General features: G+C 43.3%; 2 protein-coding genes across 5 annotated transcripts in view; one reads left to right on the top strand and one right to left on the bottom strand.

Moving 5' to 3' along the window:
* Window positions 1–23,124, top strand: part of P2RY14 (purinergic receptor P2Y14) — a 53,855-nt gene extending 30,731 nt beyond the window's left edge. For 2 of the 4 annotated variants that reach the window (XM_061637047.1, XM_061637046.1), the window contains 2 exons: window positions 15,853–15,950; window positions 21,002–23,124. In XM_061637047.1, coding sequence (XP_061493031.1) covers window positions 21,022–22,032 — 1,011 coding nt within the window. In that variant the 5' untranslated portion in view covers window positions 15,853–15,950; window positions 21,002–21,021 and the 3' untranslated portion in view covers window positions 22,033–23,124. Of the gene's footprint in view, window positions 1–12,472; window positions 12,738–15,852; window positions 15,951–21,001 lie in introns of those variants that run through there. The other 2 variants (XM_061637044.1, XM_061637045.1) reach the window with 2 other exon arrangements.
* MED12L (mediator complex subunit 12L) overlaps window positions 1–24,013 on the bottom strand; it is a 366,394-nt gene that overhangs the window by 224,902 nt on the left and 117,479 nt on the right. The gene's annotated exons all lie outside the window — the stretch shown is intronic.

The raw sequence follows: 24,013 nt of genomic DNA, 5'->3' as shown, positions 1-24,013 counted from the left end.
CCCGCAGCAGTAGAGGCGGCGGTCACAACGCCCGCACACGGGCGGGCCCGCAACAACGGCGGCGACAGCACCAGCCGCGGCGACACAGCCCGCAACGGGCGGGAAAGCGACAGCAACAGCAGCACAGGCCGTGACGAAAGCAACGGCCCAGCCACTGCAACGGCACCCCAAAGAGCGGCCCGACCACCGCAACAACGGCACCCCGGCAGCACGACACGGCCCGCAGCAGCGGCGGTAAAACAGAGCCGCAACGGCCAGGCAGCACACGACCACGACCACGACACTGGCAGCGGGCAGGCGGGCAAGCGGCGGCAGCGGGCAAGCGGCGGCAGCGGGCAGGCGGCGGCAGCGGCACAACCCAGCAGCGATGCCCGCACACAAGCAGCAGCAAAGCCCCAGGCAGCACAGCCCGCAAGGACGACAACAGCGGGCAACGGCGGCGACAACGACCCCAGGTATGCAGCAATATTCAGTCCGTAGTGACAGGCAAACAAACTGGCAGATGATAATGATGGTATTGATGGCATTGAAGTTTTTAAAAGATGTTTTTAAGTTGAAGCGCGGAGCTCCCTGCTAAGCATCCGCCTCAGTCGCCATCTTTTCCTGCTCCTCTGTTCCCCTCACAGAGCTTCAGTTAGAGTGGCTGACTGTTAAACCACTCTGGCCACTGGAGCTCTGTTAGTGGAATAGAAGTCTCCTCTCAGCACGCTTCACAAACTACACTTCCCAGGATTCTGTGGGGGAAGCCATGACTGTCTCAAGTGAAATAAAGGTCTGGTGTGGGTGTGGCCCCCTGATGAGGCAAGCCCAGCATCTGTGAATCTGGCTTTATAGTTATTGTGTAGAAATAGAAGAGGACAACAAAAAGGGAAGAACAAGAGTCCTATTCCAAAAGATTAGAGAAATGAAAGGGAAATTTAAACCAAGGGTAGGGTTGTTGAATAATCAACAGGGGAACACACTGACTGACCGAGATAAAATAAAAGGAAGATGGAAGCAATACACTGAAGAACTCTATAAAAGAGATGCCAGAATGACAGATTCATTCATGGAGGAACCATATGATGAAGAACCAGCAATTTTAGAATGTGAGGTGAAAGCTGCTCTTAAAATACTTGGAAGAAACAAATCACCAGGAACAGATGACATACCAATAGAGTTGCTACAAGCTACTGAGACTGAATCTGTCCCAATTTTGACAAAAATTTCTCAAGTAATATGGAAAACTAAACAATGGCCCACAGACTGGAAGCATTCAATATTCATCCCAGTTCCAAAGAAAGAGGATCCCAGAGAATGCAGTAATTATCCAACTATTGCCTTAATATCCCATGCAAGTAAAGTAATGCTCAAGATTCTACAACAAAGGCTCTTACTATATATGGAGCAAGAAATGCCAGACATCCATGCTGGATTTAGAAAGGGAAGAGGCACCAGAGATCATATCGCAAATATACGTTGGATAATGGAACGGAGCAAGGAATTTCAGAAGAAAATCACCCTGTGCTTTATAGATTACAGCAAAGCCTTTGACTGTGTAGATCACGAAAAAACTATGGAATGCTTTAAAAGAAATGGGGGTGCCACAGCATCTGATTGTCCTGATGTGCAACCTATACTCTGCACAAGAGGCTGCTGTAAGGACAGAATATGGAAAAACCGATTGGTTCCCCATCGGAAAGGGTGTGAGACAGGGGTGTATTTTATCACCCTATTTGTTTAATCTATATGCACAACATATCATACAGAAAGCGGGATTGGACCAAGATGAAGGAGGTGTGAAAATTGGAGGGAGAAATATCAATAATTTAAGATATGCAGACAATACCATACTACTAGCAGAAACCAGTAATGATTTAAAACGAATGCTGATAAAAGTTAAAGAGGAAAGCACAAAAGCAGCACTACAGCTGAATGTCAAGAAGACTAAAGTAATGACAACAGAAGAGTTATGTAACTTTAAAGTTGACAATGAGGACATTGAACTTGTCAAGGATTATCAGTACCTTAGCACAGTCATTAACCAAAATGGAGACAATAGTCAAGAAATCAGAAGAAGGCTAGGACTGGGGAGGGCAGCTGTGAGAGAATTAGAAAAGGTCCTCAAATGCAAAGATGTATCACTGAACACTAAAGTCAGGATCATTCAGACCACGGTATTCCCGATCTCTATGTACGAATGTGAAAGTTGGACAGTGAAAAAAGCAGATAAGTTAAAAATCAACTCATTTGAAATGTGGTGTTGGAGGAGAGCTTTGTGCATACCATGGACTGCAAAAAAGACAAATAATTGGGTGTTAGAACAAATTAAACCAGAACTGTCACTAGAAACTAATATGATAAAACTGAGGTCATCATACTTTGGACACATCATGAGAAGACATGATTCACTAGAAAAGACAATAATGCAGGGAAAAACAGAAGGAAGTAGAAAAAGAAGGCCAAACAAGAGTGATTGATTCCATAAAGGAAGCCACAGACCTGAACTTACAAGATCTGAACAGGGTGGTTCATGGTAGATGCACTTGGAGGTCACTGATTCATAGGGTCGCCATAAGTTGTAATCGACTTGAAGGCACATAACAACAACATTCATTTAGCCATCCTCACTGAGTAGCTGTTCCACCATTTCTTTTCTCTGTCTTTTACTATGGATGTACCTGAAGAAAGCTTTTTTGTTGTTTTTGGCATCTCTCGTTAACCTCAGCTCATTCTCAGCTTTAGCCTTCCTGACACCATCCCTGCAATTCCGTGCTACCCGTCTGTACTTTTCCTTTGTGGTTTGGCCTTCCGTCCACTTCCTATATATGTCCTTTTTTGTTTTCAGGTCATCTCTAAGCTTTCTGTAAAGCCACATTGGCTTCTTCTGCTGTCTTCCCCCTTTTTTTCTTGACAGAATTGTTTGCCATTGTGCCTTTACAATTTCCTCTTTTAGAAACTCCCACGCATCTTGGACTCCTTCTCTCATTAGGGCCGCTTGCCATGGAACCTTACTTAACATTGTTCTGAGTTTATTAAAATCGGCTTTCCTGAAGTCCAGGGTATGCATATGGCTACTCTCAGTTTTTGCTTCCTTTATAATCAAGAACGCAAGTATAGCGTGGTCACTTGCTCCCATAGTTCCCGTAACTGCCACTTCATCCACCAAGTCATCTCCATTGGTTAGAATCAAGCCAAGGATACCTGATCCTCCAGTTGCTTCTTTCACTTTCTGTAGGAGAACATTATCTCCAACACAAGTCAGGAATTTCTTGGAGGGACCATGTTTGCCAGAATTTGTCTTCAAACAGATTTTGGGGTAACTGAAGTCCCCCATTACTACTACATCATGCCTCCTTGAAACACTGGCAATTTGCTTTGCAAAAGTTTCATCCTCATCTTCTCCTTGATGGGGCAGTCGGTAGTAGACTCCAACCACCATGTTCCTTTTATTCCTTGCCCCATTTATTTTAATCCAGATACTCTCAGTGGAACTACCAAGCTCATTCTCCTGTATTTCTGTGCACGGATATATATTTTTAACATATAGCATGACTTCACCTCCCTTTCTATTCCTTCTGTACTTTTTGAACAAGTTATATCCTTCAATTGCTGTATTCCAGTCACGGGAATCATCCCACCGAGTTTCAGTTATACTTATACTTATCAAGTCATGTTTACTCTCCTGTATTAAGAGTTCAAGCTCGTCTTGTTTGTTTCCCATACTCTGGGCATTAGTATACAGACATCGAAGACCATGAAATTTGTGGCCTGGTTTCCTCCTTACATTTTTATGAAGGCTATTACTGGGCCTCATTAGAGCTGTTCCCTCAGTTCCTCTTACTGTGCACAAGACTTGGTTAGTCATTATCACCAAGTTTACATCTCTCTCCCCCTTAGGATTCAGTTTAAAGCTCTCCTGATGAATTTGTCCATGCTATGGCCAAACACATTCTTCCCAGTCCTTGTGAGGTGCAACCCATCACTTGCCAGCAGTCCATTTTCCAGGAGGCATAGCCCAGAATATTTTTCTTTCCCTTTCTGCTCCTCTTCTAAGTACCAGATGGATGGACGAGAAAACTATCTGGGCCCCAAAGCGCTTGAGTTTCCTTCCCAGAGCTTCAAAGTCTGATGCAATTTCTTCTTCGTAGCTCTGCTTGGCAGTGTCATTTGTTCCCACATCGATGAGCCGAAAGGGATATCTGTTAGTGGACTTTATGAGTGATGGCAATTCTATCACATCTCTATTCCATCCTCCAGGGAGGCAGCATACCTGGCGAGTCCATGGATCTTCTCGGCATATTTGGGTTTCAATCCCATGCAGTAGGGAGTCTCCCACACAACTACTCTTCTTCTTTTTGTGGGGTGTGGTTTCTTTGCCTCTGCTTGACTGAGTTTCAGCCTCTCTCACTCACTGTCATGTGGGGTCTCCTGTAATTCTTCTCCTGCAGACTGCAGTCCTCTAGTCTCATCCTCAAGTGCCTGAAAGTGGTTCTATATCCACCAGTGAAGGATGTCTTCTCGCTGTTCTGCTCCTGTCACCCTTTCCCACGGAGTTTCCTCCACTTCGTTGTTTCTCTCCATAACTGTCTCCTCTTCTGCTTCAACATGCTGTTGTTCTTCCATCTCCTGTACTTCTCTTTGCTGTTGTTGTTCCAACTTTCTATCTAAAAACTCTTCATCTTCTCTTATACTCTTCAGTGTGCTCACCCACCATTCCAGGCCTCTCACTTCTTCTTCCAACAGTGCCACCACCTTGCACTTGTTGCACGTGTACACCATGGTGTTCTCAGGCAAGAAAACAAACATTGCACATACTTTGCAGGTCACCACAACTGGAGTGTCCTTCCCATCCATAGTCTGTACTGCCTTTTGTTTCTTTCCTTCTACTTGTATTGGAATGGCCTGTGCTTTGTCCTGTCCTCCTTCAGGTATTCTGGGTAAATATTCTGCAATGATTCACCTGGAAGAGTGTATTTCACCAGGGGCAGGGGATAAGGTGGCAAACCAGTGTTGTGGAAAGTATTTATACAAACATCCAATGTATATATTGGGTTCCTTCTGGAAAAATGAAGAGCCACCCTCCATCTCATTGGTATAAATACATGACACTAAAAGGACTATATATTGAATTTATCAATGTAGATATACAAATAAACTTCACCGAATTTGGACTTGCTAAAAAGCTGAGCAGGAATTGTGCCAAGTTCTTCCAGGGGTCAGTATTGTATTAAAGATGTGTCATGGAACTGTCAACAATCAGAAACCTATCTACTGGAAGCACAGTTCTGCATTATGACACTGCCAGGCATTGGAGGAATGGAAAAGTCTCACAGTTTGTGTAGTTTATGAAAGCTGTGTTGGCTCTGTCCTGCTATGCTTTCCCTTAACAAATATCACTCTCTGTTGCAATTATCTACAAGTGTTTACTCCATTCCTTTTCCTTCAGTCCCCTCATAAAAACAAAGATTTGGAATACATTTGTACTGTTGCTTGAAAAATTGTTGTGGGAGAAAGTACTCATGCTAGTTTTCCATAACTTTATTGCCCAGAAATGGCATCTTAATTTTAGTCCTCGTTGCCTCCTGCTTCCCTAAGTGTAATGAGCACGGACATTAAAAGGTTCCTTCTACCTAGACTCAAATAAAATCACTATTACTTTGGCTTTCTTTTGCCAAAGAAATGTCTGCCTATTTAAACCAAGGGTAGCTAACCTGTGGCCCTCCAGATGGTGTTGTACTCAACTCCTATCCAGGGGTGTAGTTGTCCAGTCTCAGGGGGACTTAGACCCCTTACTTTTTTTGGAGCAGGGTCTCAGGAAGATTCCTTTGTCTCCAGCACTGAACAAGCCAATCAGCATGAAAGGGTATGTGTTAGTCACTGAAAAGAGTCTTCTAACATGCTTCCTTGTCCTTTCCTGCTGATTGGAGCCAATCAGAGTGAAAGGAGGTAAGTCTTCTCAGTAGCTAATACTCCCTCCTTTCATGCTGATTGGCTCCTAAGGGCTTCTGTTGTTGTGGGAGAAGGCATTAACAAGGATCTCATCCTCAACCCATAAGCCAAAAAGGGGGGCATGACTGTGACTATCATGAAGGGACCCTGCACTTCTTCTGAATTTGCCACCACACTACTTTTCCCATTACCCCAGAAGCATGGTCAACGGTGAGAAATTAAAGGAGTCTATCAACATCTGGTGGGCCACAGGTTAGCCACTTCTGATTTAAACAGAAAAACACTGTGGGAGACACTGTATAACCCACTGGAACATGTGTAATACAAGAAATTACCACCAACACACATTGGAAAAAGGCAACGCACCCACCAGAGCTCCTGCTGGGAGGAAGGGTGGGATATAAATCAAATAATAAATAAATAAATAAATAAATAAATGTACATTTCATCTGAATATTCTTTTATGCAGGCAAAGAGGTAGTAACAGCAAAGTTGAAGAGGGAACTAGATCCAGAGCCACTTAATACTATAGTTTCTAAGCAGTGGACAATAGATATACAAGAAATATACAATAGGGATACAGCATAAAATCAGTTAAAATTTACCATAAAATTAGAGCTTGGAAAAGTTACTTTTTTGAACTACAACTCCCATCAGCCCAAATCAATGGCCATGCTGGCTGGGGTTGATGAGAGTTGTAGTTCAAAAAAGTAACTTTTCCAAGCTGTGCATAAAATCAGGTGGTGGGAACACACTTAAAATGCCTGCTAAAAAAAAGTTCTCATCAAGTACAAAGTTCAACAAGGATGGGGCTTCTCTGATCTCAGCCAGGAGTTCCACAGAAGTCCAACCTACTAAATGCACGGCTCTTGGTGGATACGGGCAGTGCATCTGAGCCATAGGGGACCACTGACAGTGACTCTCCAAAGATCTCAGGATCAGGCAGGGATCAGACAGTCCCTAGGTATGGGCTTTGTTGTCATGGGCCTTGTAAATTAATACAAGAACCTTGAACTTGGCCCCGTAACAAATGGACGGTCATAAGTTGTGAGCAGGAGCCCCAAATCTGGGAGTTATCCTAGGGTAATTCACCTGGAGGAGTGAATTTCATGGGGGTGGGGGAAATCTTGTTTCATTCCCTTTGTGTATTCCACCCATAATTCTGAATTCCTAAAACAATGTTGATGAGTCGCTAGGGACCCTTTCCTGGACCTAGTGCCCTACAGACGTTTTGGACTACACTTCCCATCATCCCTGATCATTGATCATGCTGATGGGTTGATGGGAGGACACCAGATAGGGGACTGCTGTTCTAAGGAATATGAACACATTTAATAAGAAAAATTCTACTGCATCAGGCCTAAGTCCTATCTAGTCCAACAGTGTTTTCTACAGTGGCCAACTTGATGTCTATGGGAAGGCCACTCTTCTGCTGTTGTTCCCCAGTGGCTGGTATTCAGAGGCATGCTGCCTCTAGTACTGGAGACAGCATACACCCATGATTAATTAACTGCAGCATATACCCATGATTAGTTGTCTTAATCTTCCATGAATTTGTCTAATCCCCTTTTAAAACCATCTAATATAGTGGCCATCATCACATTTTTCAGTGGCAACAAATTCCATAGTTTTACTATGTACACTGTGAAGAAATCCTTCTTTTTGTCTGTTCTGAATCTCCCACCAGTTCTGCTTCTTCAGACGACTCTGATTCTATGTTTATGGACTTCTCGCTATTCCCTTTCACCATTCATAATTTTATACATCACAATCATGTTCTCACTAGTCTTTTTTTCTCCACTAAAAACACCTAGACGTTGTAACCTTTCCTCATAAGGCAGGTGCTCCTGTCCCTGATAATTCTGGTTTTCCTTTTCTTCATCTTTTCCAGCTCTATGATACAATTTTTGAGATGTAGCAACCGGAACTGCAAACAGTATTCAAAGCGGGCTTACACTATAGGTTTGTGTTCAGGCATTACACTAAGTGACTATTTTTTTATTCCTTTTCTGATGATCCTTAACATGGATGTGCCTCTTTCACAGCTACTGGGTCATTGTGGTGTGGGTATGAGAAAGTGTACACATGCATACATGAGAGGGTGTGTTTTGTGTTTATTCTACTTAAAACGAATTTGCCACATTTGAGGATGTATAGCTTGCACAAAAGGGATAATTCCACACACATCCTCAGGAAATTATTTAGAATATAGCATATGTCACAAATATCTCTAAATAGTCACAAATATCTCTAAATAGCACTTATCACTGCTTTCCCTTTCTTTCACCTTTCATCTTCTTCAGTTCCAAGTGTGATTAAAGACTTATCAGTCGATGCCTTCCCCATTGTGATGGCTCCTAGATGTTGTTGAACAGGTCCTCTAGGCAACCTGCTTATGGAGCATTCATGCTGATTTTGTTGCACAAAGCTTACGCAGAGGTCTTTATGGAGCATTTGTTCTGATTTGACTCAAAAGCAGCATGACTGCTAACAAAATCAGTAACCTCAGATATATTTCTCTTCCCTCTACCACAACATCTAGCAATGGAAATGATATGATGTGACAAACCTGTACTGCTGGTGTTCCCATTTCATTTCATTGCCTGCCAGGCAAGAAAACTTTGAGCACTGACAATGTCACATAATGCAATTTTAGATAAATAGACACTAGGGTAAGGAGTGGGAAAAGAATGTGGCTTTTAGGAGCAGCCACGTATCTTCTACATTCTAGTTCTGATCTTATGCAAATAAGAAGGAAAGTGCTTCCTCTGGGGAGCTTACAAGTTTTTCACAGCATAGGGCAGCCTATACTAACTTGGTGCCTTCTAGATGTTTTGGACTACAACTCCCATCAGCCTCAGCCAGCACAGTCATAACATGGATGAATACAAACATTACATCAAATGCTGACAAGTTGTGGATAAGAATTAAGAGATAAAGCAGACAGCTTCTTGGAAAAGGTGGGATTTGCATATCAAAGCTTTGTTTCAATCATGGATAAGAATAAGCCAATGGTTTCTTGGAACAGGCTGGTTATGTGGTGGCACCACACCTTACGTTTGGTTATGTGGGCTTCATTGGTTTAGTAACTGGAAAATGTCAACAGTACTCTGCAGGGAACAAAGTGTCCATGCAGCTGCCTGAAATTAGTCATTCCACTGAACTGATCATATGCCAACAGAAGTGAAAGCTCACCCTCCTTCTTCAGAGCACTTAAGTCCTCCCTCTACTATGCCTAATCAAATACTTGGGGGGTGCTAAAATATACTGTATCATGTTAGACATGTATTGCACCAAGTCTAGAGTCCAATCTGACTGTGGCCAGACTGAGAACCTTTATTTTTTTTAAAAAAAAAATCCAATGGTTCCAGGTGACCACAGAAAAAAGCAGACCAATGCATCAGAAACAGCACAGGATCAAAGGTCTCACAGCAAATACAATTTATTTATTTATTATTTGATTTATATCCCGCCCTTCCAGCAGTTGCCCAGGGCCGCAAACAAAAGCACTAAAATCACTTTAAAACATCATAAAAACAGACTTTAAAATACATTAAAACAAAACATCTTTAAAAACATTTTTTAAAAGCTTTCAAGACACCTTTTTTTTAAAAAAAGGCTAAAAACATATTGTTTTAAAAAAAGGTTTAAAAACATATTAAAAAAATTCCAGCACAGATGCAGACTGGGATAAGGTCTCTACTGAAAAAGCTTGTTGAAAGAGGAAGGTCTTCAATAGGCACTGAAAAGATAACAGAGATGGTGCCTGTCTAATATTTAAGGGTAGGAAATTCCAAAGAGTAGGTGCTGCCACACTAAAGGTCAGTTTCCTATGTTGTGCGGAATGGATCTCCTGATAAGATGGTATCTGCAGGAGGCCCTCACCTACAGAGCGCAGTGATCGATTGGGTATATAAGGGGTAAGACGGTCTTTCAGGTATCCTAGTCCCAAACTGTATAGGTCTTTGTACACCAAGACTAGATCCTTGAACTTGGCCCAGTAGCAAATGGGCAGCCAGTGCAATTCTTTCAGCAGCGGGGTAACATGTTGGTGATACCTTGCCCCAGTGAGCAGTCATGCCACTGCATTTTGCGCCAGCTGCAGCTTCCGGACCAACCTCAAGGGCAGCCCCACATACAGTGCATTAGAGTAATCCAGCCTAGAGGTTACCAGTGCATGGCAACAGTGGTCAGGCTACTCCGGTCAAGAAATGGCCACAGCTGTCTTATCAGCCAAAGCTGGTAAAAGGCACTCCTAGCCACTGAGGTCACCTGGGCATCTAGCGACAAAGATGAATCCAGGAGCACCCCCAGACTATGAACCTGCTCTTTCAGAGGGAATACAACCCCATCCAAAGCAGGCAACTGGCCAATTATCTGAACTCAGGAACCACCAACCCACAGCACCTCCGTCTTGCTAGGATTCAGACTCAGTTTATTGGCCCTCATCCAGCCCATCAACGAGTCCAGACAGCAGTCCAGGGCTTGCATAGCCTCTCTCGATTCAGACGTTACAGAGAAATAGAGCTGGGTATCATCAGTGTACTGCTGACACCTTGCCCCACATCTCCTGATGACCGCTCCCAACGGTTTCATATAGATGTTAAGCAGCATGGGGGACAAGGTTGTACCCTGCAGCACCTCACAGCACAACTACCAGTGGGCCAAAACACAATCACCCAATGCTATTCTCTCAGAACAACCTTGGAGATAGGATCAGAACCACTGTAAAACAGAGCCTCCAATACCCATTTCACCAAGTCAGCACAGAAGGATACCATGGCCAATGGTATCAAAAGCCGATGAGAGATCAAATAAGAGTAACAGGGTCGCACTCCCCCTGTCCTTCTCCCAAAGAAGGTCATCCATCAGGACGACCAAGGCCAATTCAGTCCCATAACCAGGCCTGACCCCAGACTGGAATGGGTCAAGATAATCTCTTTCATCCAAGAGTAGTTGCAATTGCTGCCCCACAACCCTCTCAATCACCTTCCATAAGAAGGGGGTATTTGTGACCGGGTGGTAATTGTCACAGCCCAATGAGTCCAGGGTGGGCTTTTTCAGGAGCAGTCAGATCACCACCTCTTTCAGGGTAGCTGGAACCATTCCCTCCTGCAATGATGCATTGACCACATCCTGGGTCCACCCAGTCAAACCCCCTCGGCAAGCTTTAATAAGCCAAGAAGGGCAAGGGTTGAGAGGACACGTTGCAGGCCACATCATCACAAGCACCTTGTCTACGTCATCAGGCCACATCAACTGAAACCGTTCCCAAGAAGTTGCAGCAGATGTTGCACTGGACACCTCATTGGGGACTACAACAGATGTGGATGGAACATCAAGACTGCTATGGAGGCAAGCAACTTTACCCTCAAAGTGCCTTGCAAACAATTCACAGTGGGCCTCCGAAGGCTCTAAAACTCAATTTCCTGGAGTTGATGTCAACAGACCCCTGACAATACGGAAAAGCTCCACTGGATGGCTACTTGAGGATGTGATGGTGGCAGAGAAGTGGGCCTTCTTCGCCACCCTCACTGCCACACAATAGGCACGGTTATGATGTTTAACTCGTGCCCGATCAGCCTCACAGCATATCTTTCGCCACTTGCACTCTAGCCATTGTCCAGCCTGTTTCAAATTAACAAAATAAGAGACAGAAAAGGATATCTTCTTTTTACCTCAGCTCTCTGAAGGCACATTTAGGAAGCCCCTGGCACAATAAAAATGATAGAATACTCTATTCCTTGCCATTCAGAGTTAATTCAGATTATACACCACCATGGCTTCCTCAAAGTTCACATGGGTAGTTCACTCACTACAGCAGTGTAACATCCAAGCAACTTCCTTTTAGTAAACTTAAGAAATTGCAACTCGTGATTTCATGTTTAGCTCACAGAAGAGAACAGCTGGTTCTTACATAAGCTGGTTGTTCACACACTTGAATATGTGGCATGACCAATATTTCTGTGGAAGCAGTGTCCGTTTTGCACCCTTAGAATGTATCTCAGAATCCAAAGTTTCATCTATATGAATGAGTCAGTTTCTTTTTTGAGCTATTGGCCATTCAATATTTCCAGCAGCATAGAATTCTAGTTGTTAGTTGTGCACTAAAACAAGTTATTATTGTTCATTTGAAGCTTGCTGTGTAGCAGTTTCATTTTATCCTACAGTCCTGTGGACCTCCAGATGTTGTTGGACTCTAGTTCTCATTAGCTCCAACCAGCATGGCCAATGGATGATGGTAATTGTAGTTTAAAGACATGCAGCCCTGGGCTCCTTTTTGGAGGAAGGGTGGGAGATAAAATTAACAACAACACCTGGAGGGCTATAGGTTGCTCACCCCTATACTAAACAGTTTCCAGAAATAAATGTATAGCATCTCCCAGAGAACTGAAAGTGACTACAGCTGAACTCTTATGAACTGTTATACAGAACTCTTCCAAGAGGAAGGCCAAAAAGTTACAGGAGCTATTATTACAGTAAACGTTAATGTTTCAGCTTCACAGCATTTCCTCTTATTTGCCATGGTCCGCAAATTTGTCACTCAGATAGTTCAAAGCTGTCCCTTGTGGAAGAATAAGAGAACTGGCCAGCTGCATTATTTGACACTTAACCCATACTTGGCAGCAGTAAGAGACACTACTAACAACAGATTTTTCAAGTCCAATTTTGGAGTTAAGAAGTACCAGGATTTTTAAACCAGGCAGTTCAGGAACAGCAAGGAGCATTATTCCTGCATGGATTTGGAAACATATTTTATAGTTACTTAATTAATAGCTTGAAAGGATACCGGACTATCTATATTGGTAAGTAAATATAATTGAAGCATTCTAATAAGCATTAGCTTGTTTTGTTTTAAAAGACTCCTTCATATGTAAATGATTAATCTTAATGCAAGTGATTTTATTGGTTTCAAATTAGAAATAGGAATCCAACAAGACGTTTTTAAGTCTGCTGCTTACAATAATCAAATGTATTGTTCCTTCACATCCTTTAGTATTTCACAGATTAGTTTAAGGACACTACTGAGTACTTATAACACCTTATTCTGCTTGCTGTATGCTGTATAAAATGTACCCTGTATTTGCTTGCACTGCATGGCCTTCTGAAGATGCCATAACAAGCCACTTTTATTATTATTTTAATTTATTCTGTGTTTTGGGGCTCTCAGGGGGTTTATTATTATAAAAAAATAGGAATTCTAATCTAGTTGTACTTGCTACAGAATAGCTACAGCTCCAACACATTCAGCATACTTTTCTGTATGGGTGAGCAGTGGGGAGTGGAAAGGTCATTAAAATGCCATTGTACATACATCAATGTCTCTAAAAAGATCTCCTCAAGAGGGACCATAAAATAGTGGCCATACCTGGCAAATAAGGAGAATGGCAGAATATTTACAAATAAAAACATGCTTCAGTTGTATATGTGTGTATGGTTCTAGGAGACGGCTCAAAACGATGCTATTCAGTTTATCCCCTTCAAATACTAGTACCAGTTCATTCATCTGAACAGAAAGTAAGTTACAACAATTACTCACTAGGGTTGGATCCAGATCTTGGTCCCACTGATCATAGCATCTCCTGAGTAAAGTTACACTCAGGACACTCCCACTGGTAGAAAAAAAGGGGGAATGTTGCTGATGCACCTTTCCCCCTGCAGCTCCCAGCATCACCTCCCACCCTGTACTGGAGGGTCCACCAACCCCCTGCGGCAGATTTTCAAGTGACTGCAGGGAGATGGGAATTTGAAGAAAAATGCTTGAAATGTTTCCCTTTGTGTTTTCAAATTAATTCTCACAACCTTGAAGGCTGTACGATTAGAAATTTTAACCTTCATGTAGACTTGTGGGGCACTTTTTGACCCCATGTGCACTTTTCACTATGTAATTTACACATAGGTTAGACCTACAGGGTTTTGACATTGTCACAAATTTTAATCTGCACAACGTCCCCAAATGTCAGTCAGTTACCACTTACCATTTTCCTTCTGGAAACAAAAAATCCCCACTGAGGTCCAAGAATACCCCAGAAATTGTGTTGTTTCTCAATATGCATGGAGAAAGGGCCAATGTACACCGTTCAGAAAAATTCTAACTCCTCTGAATAAGTGTTTTTTGACTCAAGGTGCTCTGGTAGTGTCAAGCACACTTGTGGTGACCAAAAAAAGGTCTTTGGGGGACAAAGTGATCCCATCTTCCACTGGAAATCTCACTGGGGTCCAGATATATTCAAAAGTTAGCCACTATGGGGTTTGTTTGGGTTTTGCCGGGTCTGCACGAGGGTTAAAAAAGCAAAAGACAGGATTATGACATCCTAATAAGAGCCTAGCCATGTTGGCAGAAGAGAAATTGAGGGCCCTGCACAGCCTGCAGTTTGTCTACTCCTGCCTTTCAGCAAAACAGAAGAAAGCTGAAAATAGAGATTATATCCAATAACAATTCCGCTAAAGCTACCGAGGCACTTAATTTGCCTTGTTTGAAGTCACCAGGACCCAAGAGTGCTTATTTTCAGCACATTGTACCAACAGAAACATCAGTAGTTCACAAATTGTGAGGCAGACCACAGGGCACTTTCTGGCCGGTTGCCGGGAGGGACAAGATCCTGAGTTCCTTCTTCCTCCATCAGCCAAAATATGAGTAGACTGAATTCTTCCTAGCAATGAATCCCACACTTACCCAGGTTGTATTTGTGGGAATGTGACAGCCTCACAATCCCAACATGATTTGTGAAGAAAGCAGTTCAGAAAAGGCTTCTGCTTTGCTTTTATCTTTCCCTCTGGTTGGTATTAGGTGGGGATCAGAAAGGTCCCATTCTGTTCCTCTTTTTCGAATGACAGTATGAGATTGCACATCCCAAACTACCGATCCCTGCACTCAGGAGCACATGTGCAGAGAACACAACTGTATGTGCAAATCTCTACACATTCACCTGTGGGATGGGCAATACGTGCTGGGTTGGGAATGCAGACTAACAGCATTCATTTAGAAGGGAGGATGCAAGAAGAGTTTGTGACATCCTGATGTGTACCATCCCACTTGAGGATGAGGATTCTGCAAACTCCCTAAGAAGTTCTACTCAGAAGTCAGTGCTACTGAATTCAGTAGCACTTACTTCCTAGTAAGCCCTTGTTACACTGGTGTGTCGGGCTCTTGACACAGTTGCCCACGAGCACCCTCTCCGGCACTGTGGAGCCCGGTTTGCACCCTGGTACACCAGTGAGCTAAGGGCAATGAAACAGGCTGGATGATGGCTAGAGCACAAGTGGTGACAGGAGTGCTGTGAGGCTGATCGGGCACGAGTAAAACATCATAACCGTGCCTACTGAGCGGCAATGAGGGCGGCACTTCTCTGCCACTATCACATCCTCAAGTAGCCGTCCAGTGGAGCTTTTCTGTCAGGGGTCTGTTGACATCAGTTCCAGGAAATGGAGTTTTAGACCCTTCGGTGGCCCACTGTGAATTGTTTGCAAGGCACTTTGAGGGTAAAGTTGCTCGCCTCCGTAGCAATCTTGATGCCTCATCTACACCTACTGTAGTCCCCAGTGAGGTGTTCAGTGCAACACCTGCTGCAAATTCTTGGGAACAGTTTCAGTTGATGCGGCCTGATGATGTGGATAAGGTGCTTGTGACAATGCGGCCAGCAACATGTCCTCTCAACCCTTGCCCTTCTTGGCTTATTAAAGCTTGCTGAGGGGGTTTGACCAAGTGGATCCAGGGTGTGGTCAATGCATCATAAAAATCATTGAAATAAAATTAAATAAATGTTCTTTGCAAAATCCTTTTTAAAAAAATACTAGGGATTTTGTAAGTCTTAGTGGATATTAACTTTCCTAGTCATGTCAAATAGGAAGAAAGATTATCTTTTCTCAAATTAGATTCCAGTTTTTATCTTACAACTTTCCCCCCTCTTCTGTACACAGACCTACTCAAGAACAGCACAGTCCATGTATTCCATAGAACAGAAAGCATCGGAACATTAGCAGCGAACTGAATAGACAAAACGACACACAAAATCAAGGTAATACGGCAAAGCTGCCAGTTTCAGCTACACTGAAAATTTCACTCTGCAGCTCCAGGTTTGGCAGCCCCTCTGGATAAGATGCCTACCCTCACTCCAGCAAGAATTCATTTTACAATCCCCTATGCCAGGGGTAGCCAACATCATGCCCTCCTGTCATCAGCTGTCCAAGGCTGATGGAAATTAGAGTCCAACAACATCTGAGAGGGCATCAGCTTGGCTAGCCCTGCCATATGCTCCCTTACTGCTGATTTCCTATGTGCGGATAGAGGAAGGGATAATGGACTGGCCTTGCATTAGATCCATGGTACAACCCAGTGCACCTTTCAAATGTTCATCAGCAGCCACTCAAGCTTTGGGCAGCTTTTCAGCCTTGCTCATAGCTGCTATATTATCCTGCGCATTCTCTTGTCCCTTCTTGATAGATCAAGAGCCCTCATATTTCTTTCTAGTTACTAATATCAATACAAGATAGCTGCTTAAAACCCCTACAAATCTAAACCAAGGAGTTTGTATCTGTGAATATTAAACCTACACTAGCTACCATGTATATTCCATGTTGGTTCTATACTCTGTCCATCATTAAACTGAAATGCTTCCCAAAAAGTACACTCAGCTGACATACAGAGGGGTCTAGTGTCCTTTTTAATATAGAATTGCAAATAACTAAAATGTGAACCAAACAGACCTTTTTTTTAACCATCAAAATATTTCCCACATTGAAATTACTTGTATATTCCTATTTTGAACGTACCCTCCAAAATGCATATTTATTACAAAATGAGTCTAGATCAGCCTTTCCCAAACTTTGGATCCCCAGATATTGCTGGACTACAACTCCCATCAGCTCCCACCAGCATGGCCAATGGTCAGGAATTATGGGAACTGTAGACCAGCAATATCTGGGTACCCAATCTCTTCTCTAGAACATCCTTCTAGAATAGGTAGCACACTCCTCTTCAACACAGACAAACACATGCACGTACACACAGAGTTGCCTTTGAATTATGGTATTTCAAACTACAGCAGAGCTAGGTTTGTTTCCCAGTCTGCAGGAGGCCATGTGCTCCCACAAACATTTTTGTACACCAACCTCACAGCAGAAATCAGATCTGAGAGAAGAGAAAGGGTCTATCTCCGCAGTTTGGGAGTGCTCCTGGATCCTGCCCCACTGCCTGAATATCAGGTGGCTGCGGTAGCCTGGAATGCTTTTAAGAACATAAGAACATAAGAAGAGCCTGCTGGATCAGGCCAGTGGCCCATCTAGTCCAGCATCCTGTTTTCACAGTGGCCAACCAGGTGCCTGGGGGAAGCCCGCAAGCAGGACCCGAGTGCAAGAACACTCTCCCCTCCTGAGGCTTCCGGCAACTGGTTTTCAGAAGCATGCTGCCTCTGACTAGGGTGGCAGAGCACAGCCATCATGGCTAGTAGCCATTGATAGCCCTGTCCTCCATGAATTTGTCTAATCTTCTTTTAAAGCCATCCAAGCTGGTGGCCATTACTGCATCTTGTGGGAGCAAATTCCATAGTTTAACTATGCGCTGAGTAAAGAAGTACTTCCTTTTGTCTGTCCTGAATCTTCCAACATTCAGCTTCTTTGAATGTCCACGAGTTCTAGTATCATGAGAGAGGGAGAAGAACTTTTCTCTATCCACTTTCTCAATGCCATGCATAATTTTATACACTTCTATCATGTCTCCTCTGACCCGCCTTTTCTCTAAACTAAAAAGCCCCAAATGCTGCAACCTTTCCTCGTAAGGGAGTCGCTCCATCCACTTGATCATTCTGGTTGCCCTCTTCTGAACCTTTTCCAACTCTAGAATATCCTTTTTGAGATGAGGCGACCAGAACTGTACACAGTATTCCAAATGCGGCCGCACCATAGATTTATACAACGGCATTATGATATCGGCTGTTTTATTTTCAATACCTTTCCTAATTATTGCTAGCATGGAATTTGCCTTTTTCACAGCTGCCGCACACTGGGTCGACATTTTCATCGTGCTGTCCACTACAACCCCGAGGTCTCTCTCCTGGTCGGTCACCACCAGTTCAGACCCCATGAGCGTATATGTGAAATTAAGATTGTTTGCTCCAATATGCATAATTTTACACTTGTTTATATTGAATTGCATTTGCCATTTTTCCGCTCATTCACTCAGTTTGGAGAGGTCTTTTTGGAGCTCTTCGCAATCCCTTTTTGTTTTAACAACCCTGAACAATTTAGTGTCGTCAGCAAACTTGGTCACTTCACTGCTCACTCCTAATTCTAGGTCATTAATGAACAAGTTGAAAAGTACAGGTCCCAATACCGATCCTTGAGGGACTCCACTTTCTACAGCCCTCCATTGGGAGAACTGTCCGTTTATTCCTACTCTCTGCTTTCTGCTTCTTAACCAATTCCTTATCCACAAGAGGACCTCTCCTCTTATTCCATGACTGCTAAGCTTCCTCAGAAGCCTTTGGTGAGGTACCTTGTCAAACGCTTTTTGAAAGTCTAAGTACACTATGTCCACTGGATCGCCTCTATCTATATGCTTGTTGACACTCTCAAAGAATTCTAATAGGTTACTGAGACAGGACTTTCCCTTGCAGAAGCCATGCTGGTTCTGCTTCAGCAAGGCTTGTTCTTCTATGTGCTTAGTTAATCTAGCTTTAATAATACTTTCTACCAGTTTTCCAGGGACAGAAGTAAAGCTAACTGGCCTGTAATTTCCGGGATCCCCTCTGGATCCCTTTTTGAAGATTGGCGTTACATTTGCCACTTTCCAGTCCTCAGGCACGGAGGAGGACCCAAGGGACAAGTTACATATTTTAGTTAGCAGATCAGCAATTTCACATTTGAGTTCTTTGAGAACTGTCGGGTGGATGCCATCCGGGCCCGGTGATTTGTCAGTTTTTATATTGTCCATTAAGCTTAGAACTTCCTCTCTCGTTACCACTATTTGTCTTAGTTCCTCAGAATCCCTTCCTGCAAATGTTAGTTCAGGTTCAGGGATCTGCCCTATATCTTCCACTGTGAAGACAGATGCAAAGTTACTATTTGGGGTAACTTAAATTTGTCTACCAGCTGCACCCGCTCCTGGAAGGGGGTTGACTTGGCCACAATGACACATGCATTGGTGACATCGAGGCTTGATTATTGTAATTCACTCTACGTGGGCTGCAGTTGAAAACAATTCAGAAATTGCAGTTGGTTCAAACTGCACCAGCCACAATGTTAACTGGATCCAGCATGAGGATCCTATCACCCCATACTTTATACACCACTGGCTCCCGATTTGTTTACAGGCCCAACTCAAAGTGCTGGATTTGACCTTTAAAGCCCTGAACAGCCTTGGACCAATGTGCCTGAGGGACCACTTACACCCGTATGTACCTGCCCATGATTTAAGATCAGCTGCCTCTGGTCTCCTCTGCGTGCCTGGAATGAAAGATGTCAGACTGGCAGGCATGTGTGAGAGAGGATTTTCAGCTGTGGCCCCCAAGCTCTGGAATACTCTACCCCAAGCAGCCTGCTCTGCTCCCTTCCTGATGGTGTTCCGGAGACTTTTGAAAACCATCCCGTTCCAGAGAGCCTTTGGGAGAGACTGAAGGCTGAGCCTGAAACTGATTTTATCCCCCCCTTTTTTTACCTCTTTAGCCCCCTTTTAACATCAGTTCCCTAAATTTAACTGTATTTTATGTATTTTTATCTATTTTAATGTTTTTGTGTTTTTGTTGTGTATGATTTTAGTGTGAGCTGCCCTGAGTGTCTTATTTTAGGTAGAAAAGCTGGATAGAAACAAACAACAACAATGTATTCTAATTTAAATAGCCTGAAGATATGACTCTTGTTCATGTCTTAACTTAATTTGAATCCACCAGTTACTCAACAACTCACTGAACAGCTACTGTAGAACCTTCCTGAGGGACACTGTTCAACATAATGGCATATCATGTTTTGGAATGGATATACTGCATAAGTTAGCCCAAATGTGTCAAATCTCTCTAGTGGGCAGTTATTATCAAGAGATGGAATTCAGACATTCCATGAGCCAGAATCAACTTGCAATAAGCCGAATCCAAATTTTATCCTCCACTGCGTGGATACCATCATACTGAAGCTCCCACCCACCAAAACAACTCCCCTCCATATAGAACAATATGTGAATCAGTCTAATGTACTAATAGCAGACAAATCCCATAATATTGTGCTGTATGAAAGCAATACAGTTGCAACATATTCATTCTATCAAGTTGCTGTTACATTCATGAGGAAAAAGTCAAGGGAGCCTCACTAGAGAGAAACACAGAAAGGCTATGTTGATTGCTCTTGCACACAGGTGGGGAACCTCAGGCCCAGGGGCCAAATATGGCCCTCTCTATCTGGTCCTTGGGAATCTCCTTAGGCCACATCCCCTTCCTCCAGACAACACTGCTCACAGGGCTTGCTCTGCACTCTCCTCAAATGCTGTTGCCTGGCTGGAACTGTGTAAAGGCCTTTTGCTTGTCTGACTGCTGACTTGTGGGTGGGTGGAATGTGGCCTTACTATACAAATGTAAGAGTCACAGCCATTGCATTGTCCACTTTTGCCTCTGGCCACATCCACAACTGGCCCCACGAAGGTTCCCCAGAAGGGCTGAAAAAGGTTCCCTACCCCTGGTGTTGTGTAAATTATTCACTAGAAACAATTCTGATGTGACTCCATGTAGAAATGTTCCAAAACAGCAGAACATCATTCCTGAATATGTCCTTTATTTATGTGCGATAGCAAAATAGACGACAGCCAGTGCAGTGTAGTGGTTAGAGTGTTGGACTACGAACTGGAAGACCAGGGTTCGAATCCCCACACAGCCATGAAGCTCACTGGGTGACCTTGGGCCAGTCACTGCCTCTCAGCCTCAGAGGAAGGCAATGGTAAACCACCTCTGAATACCACTTACCATGAAAACCCTATTCATAGGGTCGTCGTAAGTCAGGATCGACTTGAAGGCAGTCCATTTATATTAGCAAAAATACATGGGGAAGGATTCTTCTTATGGATAACTCTTTCTTTCTCTGCTCATAGGAACTGAAAATGTACTAGAGATGCTCAATTCAAGCAATACTTCTGGAAACCACTGCATTTATAGTGAAATAATAAAGAAGCAAGCTCTTCCAGTGGCCTATGCTTTCATTTTTCTAGGAGGAATCCTTTTAAATGGGGTGGCAGCCTGGGTTTTCCTATACATTCCTAGCAAAACAAGTTTTATCGTCTATCTCAAGAACATTGTCATCGCTGACCTCATCATGAGCTTAACGTTCCCATTTAAAATTTTTGCTGATTCAGAAATTGGACCTTGGCAGCTCAGTGTTGTTGTCTGCCGTTTTTCTGCTGTTATTTTTTACCTAAACATGTATATCAGCATAACACTGTTTGGTCTCATAGGCTTCGACAGATGCTACAAAGTTGTGAAGCCGCAGTTCGTCACCTCTTTTCACACTGTTCGATGTAGCAAAATTATCTGCGTAGTTGTGTGGGCACTACAAATATTTATATCATTCCCTAATATTATTTTAACGGATCAAAGTCCTACCAAAGACAATTCGAAGAAGTGTGTGAACCTCAAAAGCACTCTTGGAGTCCACTGGCACACGACTTCAAATTACATCTGCCTAGGAATTTTTTGGATCGTGTTTCTTCTCTTAATAGTCTTTTACAGTTCTATAGCAAGAAAAATATATATATCCCACCAAAAATTCAGGAGAAACTCCAAGCTGACAAGGAAAAAAACCAATCGGAATATTTTCACCATCATGTTTGTCTTTATCATTTGTTTTGTTCCATATCACATTGGCAGAATCCCATACACATTAAGTCAAACTTCGTCACAGTATACCTGCCAAACACAAAAAATGCTGTTCTACATAAAGGAACTTGCTCTGCTACTATCTGCTGCAAATGTTTGCCTTGATCCTATTATTTATGTATTTCTTTGCCAACCCTTCAAGGAAAGATTGTACCAAAAATTGCACCTTAAGTTGAAGGTATCTGAGGAATTAGAAAACTCTAGATCGAGAAGGTCAAATGCAATTTGTGACACAATAATTATTCCATAAATTCTGATACTAAGCTATTAAAATATGCTAAGAAGATGGGCAAGTGGTTAAATTAAGACACCAATTTAAGACTGACCAATGAAATATTTGTACACTGAATTATCAATTAGCAACATTGCCTCTGGCACGACTGGATCATGCACATGGATTTTTATCTCATACCTGAACCGGACTAACAAAATGGATGGCTATAGCTTACATAGGATGGTTGTATCAGTATTCTGAATGAACTGATTATTTCACTTGGCTTCTCAAATCTTTATTAATACATTTGTATTCCAGACTCATACAAACATGAGTATTATGTGCATTATGTGCTTGAATTTATATCAAAAATTTTAAAAAATGTTTATTTTTCAGAAAAAGCTACTTTTAAAAGAAACAATCCGATTTTAGAAATATTACTAGAACCAATCCTTTATCAGAATAGTTACAAGTATATTTCTGCATTTCTCCAATAAAAAATCCTTCCACTCTGCTTCACCCCTTCTCTTTTGCAAACACGCCTCTTCAAGTAAAATAGAATTCTCACAACTTCAAAGGTCCCATCAGGCATCCTAGTGACAGTCTATATATAAAGTTAAATAGGTAAAACAACCTTGTATCAAGAGGAATCAGGTGTGGCATATATAGCCTGATCAATGCTTTGGGAAGCCATGGCTTCTGTTCAAATAAAGGCTGCAGGTGTAAGTTCAGTCCTAAATCACCACAGCAAAAGGCTGTAACTATCGTGTCAGTTCGGCAACTGGGACTTACCCAGCAGCTTTGAGGCCTTGTGTAGTATGCATCAGAGCAAGACCTACACTGACCAGCAGTTGATCATGGGTGGAAGTCTAGAAGACAAGACATGAAAGGGGGCAAGCTTGGTGCTCAGAGTTAGGCGGGCCATGAAAACAGTTCCCCTTTACAAGGTGCCATTTCTGAATCTCAACAATATGGTGCAGGAAAGTTTCAACTGTGTTCATTTGGAATTTGTGTAGTATCTTCAGCATCAAGGGCTAGATTTGGTAGAAACTAGATCATCAGGGAGTCAGAGGTCTGGCACCCTCTAGTGGTACATTTGAGATTCATCGTCAGCACTGTTGAAAGAAGTCATGTTTTTTTTCTGCTTCTGTTCTCAGTTATTCTGTTTGATCAGCGCTGGTGCCAAACGGCGGCCAGGTGGGGCCCTGGCCAAGGGACCCGTGGCCCACGGGGGTCCCTGAAGAGCTTGTTATCGTGGGGGAGTAGCGCTCCTCTTCCGCAATCTGAGGCAGGGTCCCTCGCTCCACCTACCTCTCTCCTGTCTGTTGCTGCTGTGCACGCTGCATGTGCAGGGCTCCCATCAACCAAGATGGCAGCAGAGGCTTCTTTAAGGGGCTGATGCACCTACTGCCATCTTGGTTGATGGCAGGCATGTGCACGTGTGTGCACATAGCATACCGCGCATGCGTGCCATCAAGCAAGATGGTGGCAGGTGCATCAGCCCCTTAGAGAACCCTCTGCCGTCATCTTGGCTGATGGCAGCCCTGCACACACAGCAGCAGGACGCAGGAGAGGTAGGTGGAATAGGCAAGAGCCGCATCCCCAGGGTGCATGCATGGCTGCATGCATGCGTGTGCTGGGGCCTCGCGCAGGCTGGTATCCAAGGGCCCCGGCAGGCCTGGCACTGGCCCAGTGTTTGATGTTTTACTGTTCCCCGTTGCATCAGGTACCACCAAAAAACAAGAGTGCTACAAGTCCCACCCACCTCATCACACCACACTCAGAACTCCTTTCCTCAGCTCCACTGAACCAAACTCCTCAAAACTGCCCCACCACTGCCCTTGGAATCTCCTCTTCCCAACCATGATTATCTTGACCCATTCCAACCTGGATTCAGGCCGGGTAATGGAACTGAATCAACCTTCATCAAGAGGACAGGAAGAGTGCAACCCTGTTACTCTTACTTGATCTCTCAGCAGCTTTTGATACTATTGACCATGGTATCCTTCTGAGCTGA

This window comes from Rhineura floridana, chromosome 7 (genome assembly GCF_030035675.1).
Source record: "Rhineura floridana isolate rRhiFlo1 chromosome 7, rRhiFlo1.hap2, whole genome shotgun sequence".
In the NCBI taxonomy this organism is placed as follows: Eukaryota; Metazoa; Chordata; class Lepidosauria; order Squamata; family Rhineuridae; genus Rhineura; species Rhineura floridana.
The sequence above is the reverse complement of the archived record's forward strand: the minus strand, read 5'-3'. Positions and strand labels throughout refer to the sequence as shown.